The 14,368-nt window shown below is 40.0% G+C and overlaps 1 protein-coding gene across 19 annotated transcripts in view; it reads right to left on the bottom strand.

Annotated features, from left to right (window-relative positions):
* LOC105686871 (xin actin-binding repeat-containing protein 2) overlaps positions 1–14,368 on the bottom strand; it is a 62,426-nt gene that overhangs the window by 18,390 nt on the left and 29,668 nt on the right. For 11 of the 19 annotated variants that reach the window (XM_048652561.1, XM_012402072.3, XM_012402077.3 and 8 more), the window contains 5 exons: positions 7,181–9,133; positions 3,487–3,684; positions 3,044–3,157; positions 1,272–1,361; positions 592–684 (listed from right to left, as the gene is read on the bottom strand). In XM_048652561.1, coding sequence (XP_048508518.1) covers positions 592–684; positions 1,272–1,361; positions 3,044–3,157; positions 3,487–3,684; positions 7,181–9,088 — 2,403 coding nt within the window. In that variant the 5' untranslated portion in view covers positions 9,089–9,133. Of the gene's footprint in view, positions 1–591; positions 685–1,271; positions 1,362–3,043; positions 3,158–3,486; positions 3,685–7,180; positions 9,134–11,464; positions 11,480–14,368 lie in introns of those variants that run through there. The other 8 variants (XM_020852770.2, XM_048652562.1, XM_012402075.3 and 5 more) reach the window with 6 other exon arrangements.

Raw genomic sequence — 14,368 nt, 5'->3', positions numbered from 1 at the left:
TTATTCCATATTTGTTATTCACGTTTACGTTCATTTATCAATTGGCAACATTTTTGTCGTGAATTAGTATCGAGTTTTATTGAATGATTGATCATTTGTTCATTCATTGATTTTTTTTACTCAATACCAAGTCACAGGATCACATGCAAAAATTAAATTAAAGGTTCATGCAGAACGATGTATGCATATTTTGCAGAACTAAAGTCATTTTTTTTACCTACTTTTTAATACTCCTTCTTGTGTTTCAACAGTAGCTCATCTCCATTTATTGTTATGAGTTAAGTATTATTCTAATATACGTATGCGTGAGTATTAAAATTTTCGGTTGATAATTTTTGATCAATGAAAATTTATGTTAAAAAATTCAAACCGTTATCCGACATATGCGTAAGCTAAGTTAATGAGAATTAGGTCTATATCTCAACTAGATCGTCAGTACGAATCAATTCTGAAGCTTTTATCGGAACTATATGTTCGATAAAATCGATTCGTTGATGTCGAAATATTATGGTAATAAATTACCGAAAATGGTTAGTTTTAATGAATTAGTGCGTGGTTTTTTTTTTTTTTTTCTTAAATGTTTATACAAACCTCTTCGCAATCTGGCATTTCATGATCCTCTTGACCAAAACCGTCAGCTTCTGTATCGCTCATGTTTGACAGGTCACCAAGCCAGCTTCGGCACTGTTAGTAACAAAAATATAGCGTAGGAACACGTATTATTGTTATTGTTATTATTATGAGCGCTGAGAAAATGATGAAAAATGAAAAAAAAAAAATGAAAATTATTTTAGTAATTGTTAACGACACAGTTATTGATTAATCATTGAATATAGTTACATTGTTAAATCGCCGATGAAACAAATGGTGAAATCAAGCTAGAAAAATTAGACCTAAATTTTTATTCTGCCTCGTTAAGTCTGAAATTGGCTTTTGTTTGCACTGAATCATAATACTAAATCGGAATTGCAGAGTCCAAAATAGCAGACTCGATATGGCTAATCCAAATGAGAACAAAAAATTCAAATGGATAAAGGAATTTCGCAATTCTCCGATCGTTTATAGTATAGGATTTCTAATTCGAAATTTACAACCCACATTCTGGAATCGTCACGCGTCATATCGTGACCGCCGTTTCAAATTCTAATAATCTCTCAAGATTTTCAGATCCTTGATAATGTCCTTCCTAACGGGGACAATACATGAAGTGTGTAAATACATTGGATGGTTTATAATTTTCTAGTTCATTAAACAAAAAAATATCGACGTACCAGTTGCTTAATGGATACACCAGTGGCGATGATTTCCTTGTTGCTCTTTTCTTGTTCTGTTTTATTCGTCTCGGATACATAGCTCTGTGTCTGCATGCACAAACAAACAAGGGAAACGCAAATCATATAAATAAGGGATCGTGCAACTGTCAGGAATATTGCATGCGTTTATACAGGTATGTGTATAACAAATAATGTCTTCAGAATGGCAGAGTTCTAAACTCCATGTACTGAAAGTCATTCATTCAAGTGGCAACCCTAATAAATTTCCCCTTGGGGACACACAACTCAAGGAGGTAATTACCTAATGGAATTTAATTACTCCGGTTGAATACCACATCAAACCGACCAACCGGATGAAAACTCTACCCCCACAATATCAGCCAGCCTGCAGCGCTCGTAGATTGATACAAGAGAAAAGAAAGAACAGAAAAAAGCTAAGAACTGAGAACTGGATCTGAAGAAGAAAAAGACCACCGATGTCCTGGACAGATTTGAACTAATCGAAAGCCAACTGAGCGTCATCTGGTAGATATTGTCAGGGGAAAGAAAAAGAAAAGAAAGAAGCGAGCAACAAAAATGTAGAGCACAGCGTCTCTCGCATCCAGTGCGGATTGAAAAGTTTATTCAGGAATTAGATGAATCCATTTCCATCGGGATATTTAGAGGCGTAAGAAACATTCCAATTCGTCACGTACGACATTACACCAGTGTGTAGCGACGACGGTAGAGATTATCTTGTCAAGATCATTGACAGTGTAATTAAAATAATATCCCTGGCACAGCACAATTCATGTTATGCTGATCTAGTGCAGTTGAGCAAATATTTCGGTAACCTAATTACCAGCGATTTTTACGAGTTTACCGGTTCTCCGAAGTATATATTTTGGTAATAGTAATAGAACGGTGCAGTAAAAATATCTCCACTGACGTAGAGTAGTCATTAAAAAATGCGAATCATGCCGATCTAACAATAAAGAAAACTCTATCATATATTCAAGAGTCACTCTATGTGGTGATTCGAGAATGTAAACTCTATGTTGTCAGACTGTAGTTTTCATTGTCTGTTTTTGAACCCTCTTTTTCTTACTTTACAATTACATCAGGTCGTTTGACTACGCCACAGTATCTAATATTTGCCTTTCGATCTTGACCTACAAAATTAGGATATTGTGGGTTGTGGTGATCTACATTATACGTCTCTACTCTGCGGTCATTTAATCTTTCTCGATATCAGATTAGGATTTAAACCGCTCTGTCTGAGATTTAAATAGTTTTTCAATTTTATATCCCATCCAATCGATTAACAATGTGATTTAAAACCAGGTAATTCCAAGCCAGCTTATTCAAAGATAACTTTTAGTACGTGGATATACTCGTAGTTCCGAAGAGTGATCAATTTTCGTGTAATCCATAAAGAGGATTAGAATTGTGTACGGTAAAGCTGATGAAGTTGTAGAAATTGCCTTTAAAATCGACGATATAAACTGGAAATTACAGATTTTATTCAAATGCGCGAACTTCATCTCGTCACTCATCATTCGCAAAATAATGCGAATGATGAAAAAAAAGAATAACCCCCCCCCCATGGCTCAACGAAGAAGGCATGCACAAAATATGATAAATATGGTAATTGGTCGAGAAATTTGAGTACAAATCATGCGTATAATAGACGTTCTATTTCGATGCAAGAGTGGCGGGATAAGATCGAATAAAATAACAGACAAAAATCATAAATATTCAACTCATAAAACACAAACGATAAAACTTACCAAAGTTTTTACGTTGACATTTGACAGCTCATCGTCGCCAGTCACAGGCTCAACTTTTCCCGGATAACTTGGGCTGATTTTGGTACGCATGTTTGATTCGTCTATGTTACCGTTCTAAAAACACACACACACACACTGAACGTGCAGACAGTTTTTCTGGGATGAGAAAATAAAAAAATGAAACACAAACACAAATACAGAAAACCGTGCAAACACAAGGAAGTTGAAGTAGTCCAGTCGAGATAGGTCTAAAAATCGGTTCGCCTGTGAAAGATCAGGGGAAGCGATTTGCTTTTTTTATAACCAGGCGGCGGTGGTTAGTACAGTATAAATCTTGAATTTCGGTTAAAGTGTTAGTCTAATTTCGTCTTGGTACGATTTTTTTTTACCATACAAACTTATTTTTTGATATTTATCCTGTACGAAATGAAGTTTCGACTTACCACGTTCTCTTTCTCAGATTCGCTCTTCTTGCTTTTCTTAGTCTTCTTGGTTCGTGGTGTGAGACCTGGTGAGGCATCGCTATTCGCAACACCTTCGATTTTCTTTTTTTTTGTCTTTGCAGTTTTCGTGCTCTTGGCAGAGGTAGTTGAATTTGTGACGACGGAAGTAGTCGTGATTACCTCCTCCCTGCTTTCGATCTGCAAAGTTATTCAATGTCACTAATATTTTCAGATTGCAGAATTCGATCAAGCATTTCAGATAATAGTGATGCATTTCCAATGACGGTTAATCGTTCATGATATTACAAATGAAATTCTATTCATTTCTATACCCGAAAACATTTAATTTGGCTCGTTAAATCCCGCTTTGAATGGTATCAAATTGCGATCTTTTCCGGATGTACGTATTTCGAAAAGATTATAAATTCATCACTATGGGTGGCGCCTTTCTAACGGATGAACTAGCCACCTCTGTCCTGATAAAAATTCAATTTCTCCTCTCGAACCGTTTATTCTGATTGCTGTGAAACGATCGCACCGGCTCGATAAGCTTCCGGCCAAAAAAATTCATCGGAGTTTCAGCAGACAGTAGTTACAAATGTAAAATGAAATACAAGGTAATCTCTCTCTGATATAACTGTAACTGTAACCGTAACTGTATCCGTCTTATCCAACAATATTCATACACTTCGTGAACATATGTACATGGTTTGATTGTTACATGGGTATGATGTTATTGCTGGTGTGGACGATCAAAGACTCTTTGTATTGGAACTCTAGTTATCAGACTAGAAACCGTAGGAATCGTATTTTTCTCGTAAGATCTAATGGCGAAAAATCGAATGACGAATTAAAATTTCAGGACAATTTTTCCTTTGGATAAACAATAACCAAGCGAAGTAGGTAGACAGAATGTGATTCGAAGAGGTGCGGAGTCTCGATTTAATCGATAGTAATCAACAGAATAAATCGCCCCGATTACGACACATGCATGCGAGTCGTAGCGAACTTTTTTGTCCTCCAAGTTTGAAATTCGATCGTTAGCCAAACTGGGCATCGCAATTACTCAATGGTTAAATCAATCCTTTCTCTTTCGATCGATTACAAGGTATGCTATCGATAGATGTACCGAACTCGCGTTTCAATTTGATCGTCGATCGAGTCAAGTTTGATTAAATTTTGAGAGAAATTGTGCAATTTGAATTATTTTCTATCAAAATTGATTTGTATTTTTTTGAGTACGAGGTTGACTTTCTGATTAATGTTCTCGTCGTTGAAATAGAATCGAGACATTTTTTCCTGCCATGAGCAAAGATCACAGACCATCCTAAGACCGAGCAGCGCCAACGACAACGGAGCACCCTGTATACATTAAAGTGAGGTCGAAACTGTGATTATTACTCCGTGCCATCCCTAAGCGCAACAGATTTAGGGCTAATTCATAACTTGTATGGCACTGTCGTCACTCGCGTAGGAAATGAAATTAACCGTTCAAAATTGCCGTTACAACATTAAAATAAATGACAAAGAGTATTTGCACAATTACCGCGATGTTTCACGTAATCAGGTGACAATCATGATCATTCCGCGATAGCGGCTGCACATAAAATCCGAAACAATGCCTCAATTGTTGCACAAATCGCGCGGTAATCGAACCAAACTTCACCGATCGGGCGATTGTTCATCCAGCGACTTTGCCCGATTTGTAAAACACTCTGACCTGGACCCAGTCTCGTAGATAAACTAAAGTGTGCAGGAATAGTGTCGGCGTTTTGAACTCAGCTAGTCTTTCCAACGGCCAACGGCTTTAGTTACGTAGGTGGGGGCCGCAAATTACTTATACAGGGGGATCCTTGTTCCCTGTATAGGAAAGTCCGACCGTCGTTTCTCGTCACGGAGTGGCCAACCGATTAAAACCACCTATATAATATCTACGTATACATTAAAATGGACAGGTGCTGGTAGCAACTGGTGTTGGTGTAGGTAGCTAATGAATGCTCCATTCGGATTAGCGGTGTCCGTTGTATCCGACGTTCCAATTGGCCAAATAGTCAGAGCACAGGTATACCGAGTATACGAGGAGGAAGAAGAGCAGTGGGCAAAAAGAGAACGCGAGGAGTTTGATGGTATGGCTTTGTATTTATGTACACGTAGTGAAGTTCAGGAGAGCGGAACCAGTTCGGTACCGAGAGAAGGCACGGGATCATTCATCGGTTGACATAAGCCGAATCTCATCTGCACGGGGCCCTGGATTCGATAGAGTGGACCAACCTCGTGGGTGGCTAATGTCATGAAAGTTTTGAAATTTTTGGAAGGCAGCCGGTGAACTTAAAATTTGGAGAAAATATTCTTACTTTCGAATTCACCTCTCGATCAAAGGTGAGATTTAACACAGTTGCATTTATTTGGCAGTTTGCCGTTACTTTTTTCTACCGATTATAAACGCGAGTGTTTTGAATATCGAATGAAAATTGTTGATTCCAAACGATCCCGGCTGCTAATTACGGATTTAAATTACAGCTCCATGTGTATTTGATTATATTTTCTGCGCTACGGCGCAACCGTTGCAAGCTGCAGTTGGAAGCGAGGCTTCTGAGTTTGTTAATTCCTAACCGCAGAGCTCATATTTCGAGTGAGAAACTGAGTCAAGTATGGGCCGCAGCAGCCTCCAGGGAGAAAGTGAGCTGGCTTTTAACAATCGTACGATTCCAACTAGGGGAATGGATTGAGAAACGAAAGAAATCAGAGTTGCAAGGATCAATACGTTGCTAACGTCATGCTGTATTACTATATTATTATCTCACTCCGGGCGAGGCGATCAGAAAGAAAAGATACGATTATCAGATGCCGATGCAATGAAATTCTACCGGATGATCCAAATAATTCCAGCCGTTCTCCCGAGTATCAAATGGCGCACGCGTCCCTAATTAATTAGTTCAATTGCATTATTTCATTAAGATAGCATGAGTCGAATTTCGGCGAATCGTGAATATCCGTAGCATACGGAATTCGGAATGATCCAACCCTAATATTCATATATTTGAGATCATCTTCGTTAATGAGCGGATGGATCAATATCTTTTCCCACTAAATGCCGAAAACTAATGACTATCATGTACGATGAATGATGATCATCACCTTCATTATTGACCACAACATTCATCTGTATTGAATGCCGTCGGTGTCGCGGTCAAACACCAACGATTAAGAATCACATTAATGATTCTTGATCAAAATACTCGATAATGATAATAACTCATGAAGCACAGCTATACCGACACTCATTTTCATTGTGTTATAATACCGAACAGACCCGATCATGATGCTTCGATTAGATATGATTTGAAATTAATTCTTTGCCTAAATGTACTTCCGGGTGTACCTCAAAATTAAAAAAACGGATAACGCTTCGATTCGTCATTATTCAAGTCGTGTAAATTCGAGCCAACAGGTTGTAAATATTTTTTCAATTCTCTAGGTGGTCCTTTCAATCGACCTTACGTTAATTACGAGCGATTGATTGTAAAAGAAAAAAAAAAATACGGAATTGATAGCGAAAAAAAAAGAAAACTCGATAGCGTAACATATGTTCACCTACGCGCACGTAGCTGCTTAAAATAATACGAGGTGAATATGCCGATTAACAAATTAGTGACTTGGCTAATTAAGACGAAAAAAAACCAACAACACTTACGTGAGAATCACACTTGTTAGAGACATCGCTTATTTCGTCATCAGGAGTGGCTAAGGGAGCAAGCTGTTGAAGATCAGCCGCGTTCAAGTTGTCGCTAATGTTAGTGAGCGCAAGGTTAGGGTCGTTGGTTTGCTGCTCATTTTGACTAAGATCCTCGGTTCCTTCGGGTTCGTCGAGCAAAGGCACGCCGGTCGCTTGTTCAACTGTTGTCCAAGACTCAAATTCCTGCTGACCTTGACCATGAGTCTCCACAAAGCAATGATCTGCGTATATACTGTCGGAAAAAACGCGCGGCGATTCCGAGTTCGATGATTTTTCGGTTGCCTGGATTACCTCTACGGTGGAACTCGTCTCCTTTGGGTTTGTGGAATCATTCGATGTTTCAAGATCAAGCGACTGTTGGAAATCATCCGGAGAGACGGTTTTTTCACTTATTTCAGCCTCACGAGCATCCAGTCGTTCGAATTCTATAAATTCTTGCGTCTTCAGAACCTCCGAAGAAACGGTTCTCTCGAAACCTGCAGATGCTTCAAAATCCTGAACATCCGGGTCCGTGGATGTGGACGTCACTTCACGAAGACTCTCCGCTTCGACTTTACCACTCTTTTCGGCGTTGTCCAAACTCTCTACGTTTTCACCTTGAACAACTTGTTCTTTAAGGGTTTGTTGTTCGGATGACAGGTCGTCCGTGAGTTCGAATGTCTGAGAATCGAGTCCGTTTGTGCTGTCTACCGTGACCGTAAAAACCTGTTCGAATGTACCTTGAACAATGTCAGAGGTATCTTCGTTCAAAAATTGATTACTCGTTGTTTCCAATGGCCTTGTTTCCTCCGACTTAAGATTTTGCAGAACGTCCAGGCATTGGGAATCTTCAGTTTCAACTTGTGAAACTTCAGTTTGCTGGGTGGTCAAGCTTTCATCAAAGTTATCGGAGAACTGACCGATCAGTAAAGTATCTCCCGAGGATTCAGGGTTAGACCATGTATCCAATAGTTCGTTAGTTTTTGAGGAAGAAGAGTCAAAAATTTGCTCTGAGATTTGATCTTTGGTTTCGCTTTGTTCGTCGTCGAGCGCAATTTTTCCCGACAATTTTTGTTCCCTTTCGTCGCGAACCTGAGCACTATGGTCCATGGTTGAAACTGACCTGCACGAATAATCCCCGTCAACATTGTCCAGGCAGGGTTGATCATCGAAAATTTTGGCCACCTGCCCTCCCTGCGAAACGCCACCCTCTCGGTTGGTTATAATATCCTTTTCCGAAATATCTCGTACCGTCTCACCGATGTTTGACCTTCCATTGTCTTCTAAGATCGTATTTTGTTCCATTTCACCGTTTCTCTGCGACCGGATCACATTCTCATCTGAGATTCCGTTTGATCCTGTGACTGGTTCATGTTCATTTTGGAGCGTCGATTCCAGATCAGTTAAAAAATGACCGTTTTCTGGGGGGTATCGATCTTCGATAACGTTGTAGTGGTTTATTTCGGCAATTATGAATTCGGAATTGATATCCTGTGGGTTCGGACGTGGCTCTAAAACTATCTTCGTGATTTCCGGTTGCGATCTTGTGACTTCGATTTCTTCTATAAAACCTGCAATCACGTCATATTCTCCCTCGTCGTCCCCATTGTCAATGTCGTTTGTCGACGATATCCTTAGTGCCAATTCGCTCTCTATGAGTTCCTGGAGACTTTTGTCATCCACATTTATATCGTTTTTGTTGCAGCTCGTATTATTAGCTATTAGCAAATCGTCGTCGGATAATTTCGTTATTAGTTGGTTGTTACTGCTGGATGTTATGTTATCTAAGTCTATCAAACCGTTGTTAGATTTTACACTGCACGCCTCACTGCTTTTCTTACTACTACTTACAACGTTCATAGACTTCTTTGACGCCACCTCCGCCATTCTCGTACTTTCTTATTTACCTCCGAAAAACGCCCTTTTCAATATCTGTAATGCACAAAAATAACCATGTATTAGAAAAGAGAATTCCGACGCCTCGAGCTCAACCTAACAGTGAAAATGTGAATCGATATTTTGAAGACTCTTTGCTGTGATCGTAAAGTAAAAAATTGAATCTCAGAATCCATTTCATGAGAAAAACTATGAAAGAGATCTATGAATAGCGAAATTACAAGTGTACATTTAACAACTTGCATAACTTTTAAACGTATGTAACGTGTGATTTGTGAAACAGTTTGTAATCGAGATTTCGTGTTTGGGCCAACAAAATACGGCGACCACACCGTCGTGCGCGTCGATGGCAACGTGTAGGTCACATACAGACCGCAAGGTTTCCGTGATTTGTTTACGTTTGAAAAAGTTATAGCCGGTACTCTGGCTGTAAAAGTGACACTATATCTCGTGAAAGCCGAGCTATATGACTTTCTGGTGACAACCGAGGGGGAGACGCTTCACGTGTTCCTGTTCGAGGACTACGGGGGGAAGAATTCAAAACTGAAACCGATAAGGGTGCGCCCCGATAATCACGCACGCATAGGCCGACCTCGATCGGAAAAGTGAAATCCGAGATAAACTGAACGAGCCGAACTTTGACGATGACCTTGGTATAAACTTGGAAAAACGATTGCGTATGCAATGGGGAAGTTTACCCATCCTTTCCTTTTTCTATCTCTAATTGGTAAACAAATTGGCGATACAACTTGATCTAGTGTATTCTCAACAAAAATATTCGCAGATTCATTATTCGATTCAAATTTAAAAATGAATACTTCGAGGCGATCACGCGATTAATACCACTACTCAAGTGCATCTCGATCTTTGAAGGAATTGCCGTAAAATAAAAATCGTTATTAGGAATTCTTAAGCGTAAAATTATTATTAGGAAAATCAAAGAAAAATATCGATTTTTTAGATGAAAAATCTCAGCGGATACGGCGAGTAATCTGAATTCGATATTTTCAAGTTCCGTTTGCGCCAGTTTTCGCTAGACAATCCGACCATACGCCACTGTAACATTATCCTTAAGATAACGGCGCCAAGGGCGCGGGAGTGTAATTCCACGAAAGTGGTAGCAAATCCGTTGGAATTTTCGATAGCGTCTAATACCTGTCAAAATGTTTGAAAAGCCCAGAGATGACTTTCGCCGCGATATTCATGTTGAAGCCATCAAAATATACCACATTGCGCTCGCTCGTTCGGACAGTCGATTTTTACTATTTTGGAAGATGGAAATCCTATGCGCTGACATTTAAATCTCGCGAATCGAAAGGCTCGCTAAAGACGAGACTAAGAATCCAAAAGTTAAGTCAAGGAACCACCAACTGCAGATATTGTAAGAAAAATACCACGAAGGCGTCTAGACGGCTTACGCGATGTGCAAGTGTTGGTATCTCACCCATAGATCGAGGACACTGTAGCTGCTGTGCTTCGAGTTCCCATATTCCCATGCGACGAGCGGTATAAGACATTGAAATGCTTTTAGCCGCTGGTTCTCAATTCTTATTTCAAATTTGGAATAATGTGTTCGCAAGTATTTTTGGTAACCTCGACGACCGTGCGGTCATCGAAACCTGTATCCGGGTGAAAATCAAAATAATCAATTTATGACTCTCAACGATAAAGATCGAGACAGTAAAATACACTCCGGCACTAATCATATAATAATTCAGCTAGTGCCCCTTGTGGAACTGATTACAGAGGTTCGGTAATAACCAGTTCGGTTCGTCGTTGACATGCTTCAGTTTCTCATGCCATGAAGTTGTGGTATGGTATTCGATCAGCCAAAGGAAGGTAAAGTGAGCATAAAGTATGCCTCTTTGGTATGCCTAATTATTCATGTTAGAAATACACAGGGAGCAAGCGTGAAGAATACCGTACGACTGGGAGGAGTTGATAATTCATTTGAATTAGCGGAAATACCGCGACTCAACCTTGGCAATCACGTTATACCAATACCTGCATCGGAATAACGGATTCAAAGATTCTAACAACATTGAATAACGAAACGGCCGATGAAATAAAAATAAATAGAAAAAAGGATGGTGTCAGTTGAAGAATGAGAAGAGATTTCATAGATTTCAATGTCCGCTACCAACCCGACCAACTAACTGCGAGAGAAATTCCAATCGATCAATGAAGACGCGCAATAAATTGAGCAGGCACAACATGACTGGAGGACGTCACTGAATCGTTTCTTTGTATTCAATTAATTAGAACATGATTTTAACGGTAGAAGTAATTAGCTAAGTCGATAGGGTTTTCAGTATCGAATCAACTCTAATTTACTCGCATTCATTTGATACGACTCATACTACGTACCACGTGATTAAGCCGCCTAGTTTATTTATTCGTGTTGATCGCCTTAGAAGGAAAGAGACTCCGTGACATGCAGCTTTTCGCTCTAGGAAAGCTATTCCTCCAGCTTCACACATCTCGAGAGGTTCCTCGCGAACTGGTTCACAATTTTGTTGAGAATTTTTTTTTCTTGTTCGTAATTGGGCGGATAGATTAAATTTACAACAAAACGATCATCAAATTGTATTTTCTCATTTCGACTGCTAACGAACACGAAGACTTAAAAAAGTACCTATTGTAGGAAAATGGCGAAGCGATCAAATAGACAGCGTTAAATGTAACGTTTGCGGTCAATGTGATAATTAAAAGAAGAACTAGAACTCGTTATAGCTTCGGATTGTGGATCACGATGCGGGGTATTCCAGGATCAGTGTATAGAGGTATGAGGATCCGACTACACGTTCATGAGAAGGCCTTCTTTAAATAAGGAGCGAACGGAATGCCCACTCAATCGCAACGGCGAAATGGTAGTGACACCTTTTCCGTAAAAGGTAGATAATGGGATCTGATCACGAGGTCATACTAGACAGCTACATCACCTGTACGACGATGACGTATATTTATACCGTTCAATTAATAAACACTCGTTATTTAAAAAAAAAGTCAATCTCTGGAGATAACTGCGCTATTAACTCAAAGAACAACGCGATAATTGGCGTTTAACTTCACCACACGTTGCACTAAACAGTTCATTAGACACTGCAGCGGTAGTTTGTCTTTACGTAATTATCTCCACTTATATTACACTAGTGTCAATGCACAATGACAACAGATTTCATGATCGCACCTAAAAAAGTTCAGATGAACTAGCTCGCGCAGCTCTTCGCCATATTTTCTTTCAAAGGTTTTCGCCTAGGAGTTTGCTTTTGAAAATAGGTCAGACGCTTTGAATATAAAGAAATTGAATAATCGTATCGATGATTGACACACCAATTACCGAAGGAGAAAGGGAGCAAGTCCTGAAATGACCAGTGCCGACTGTAATGGAATGATACAGCACAGAGTTAGGTAATAGTGAACAGAAGCTTGAAAAGAATAGTAAACGTAATTTACGAACAATGGCGTTTTACCAAAATTCAAAATTCAAAATCCAATACCGTTCCCGTGATTTCTTTTGCATGAATACTGTACCGAATTTCACGATTTTGTTCTGCGGTATAGGGGACCGTTTCCGTTCGCGGATAAGATAGTGGCGAAGAAACGGTAATAAAGTTTAGCCAAAGTACACAGAGGAAGAGTCTCGGTGAAACCAAAGAGAAGAAAAGAAAAGAAGAAAAAACTGAGTTATTACTTATTAGCTATAGAGGGACGTAACAGCCAACACGTGTATCAGACTCGGCTGTAAAACAGCATCTGAACAAACCTCCGCAGACGCTGTTATCCGGATGACCCCCCATCTCCCGAGCATTTTTAGCTCATCAGGCCAGAGAAAGCCGGATTATATGGAGAGTGGTTACCCCGTGAGTAAAACTGTTCTCTTGCTTGCGCGATGCCTCAAATATTACCGGGCGCTATTCGGTAGTTTTTTCTTTTCTCCGAGTTCTCGCAGTCGAGTCAAACGATCTTTCGCCGCGTCGAGTCACTCTGAGTGATACGGTATTCACACGATAGCTTCACTAGGAAAAAATTGGATCAACGAGAAATCGATTTTTCAGCGTAAAAAGTCTGCTCCTCTTCCGCATTGTCCGATGAAATAGAAATGATGCAGTTGTTCGGGTACCCCCGAAGAGCCGATTGCCGCGCTGAGCATCTGCTCTAATAAGACACAAGTTATATCAGCGTCTATCCGCGATGAACCCGCGGCATCAGAAATCAGAATTACACGGGACACGCTGGGTATCATGTTACGCGTACATGCGTATGTATAATATCGGCGCACCTAAATAATGTAAGTACGTTTGTACAGTCATAGATATGGCTATAGTGGATTTGTTACATTGCTTATTACTGGGCACAGGCATTTATAGACCTAACTACACCACCGCAAAGGCTGATTGTGAGAGTAAACGACTAACTTCATGGCGCCACGACGTCGTCATCGTCGTCGTAATTTTCTTATTCACAGTTTTCAGTCGTAACCAGTGGCGCGGAATCGAGACCCTTCGTATTTTCATTGCGACGCGATAGCCCCTTTCACGTACGTTCAAGGTGTCTCATTTTGGTACACGTCGAACATCTATGATGATATCGATGATAATCGTGATCAGGATGACTCTTTATTTCACTTCGCGAAGTTGAATTTGTTCATCGTACAAAGATATCTTGTACGATATACATATGAACAATATCGCAAAGTTTTTACGGTACTGGTGGAACAATTCTAAAAACTATACGGACTCACTGACCATCGATAATTTAGACTTTTTGGTTTCATGCTGCGTCACTTCTCGACCCAAGACGTGCGAAGGGTGTGCCGCGATCTTCGCATCGCGGCAAGAAATAAAGAGCAGCGATATCAATTATCACTGATTATGTCTCGCTGCACATGCGTAGCTCCTGCATAGTTCGACAATTATAGGTACACGTGCATGAATATACGTAGATATAATGAACATATATGTGGCCGTTTGCAATAGCCGCATCCGCCTTATTCGCAACGGTTGGCGCCACCCCGACGGGACATGCGTCTCAGTTTCCGGTTCCATTTGTTATCCATGAGTGAAGCTGCATCTGAGACCGTCTGCATTATCATCATCGTCGTCGTCATCTGCCCTGATATTTTTAAGTGGTATCGATGGGTCCGATTATCTGCAGATATCTACGTATTATAACGCGCCAACGCTGCATTTAATTGGAAATCAGAGTCGCTCGCGGCAATCCATCGCCGTAATACCTACATAGGTATAAAGGTAAAAAAATTCAGCAACA

Source organism: Athalia rosae, chromosome 3 (assembly GCF_917208135.1).
Source record: "Athalia rosae chromosome 3, iyAthRosa1.1, whole genome shotgun sequence".
Classification (NCBI taxonomy): domain Eukaryota; kingdom Metazoa; phylum Arthropoda; class Insecta; order Hymenoptera; family Athaliidae; genus Athalia; species Athalia rosae.
Note: the sequence above shows the minus strand (reverse complement) of the source record. Positions and strands in the feature narration are given on the sequence as shown.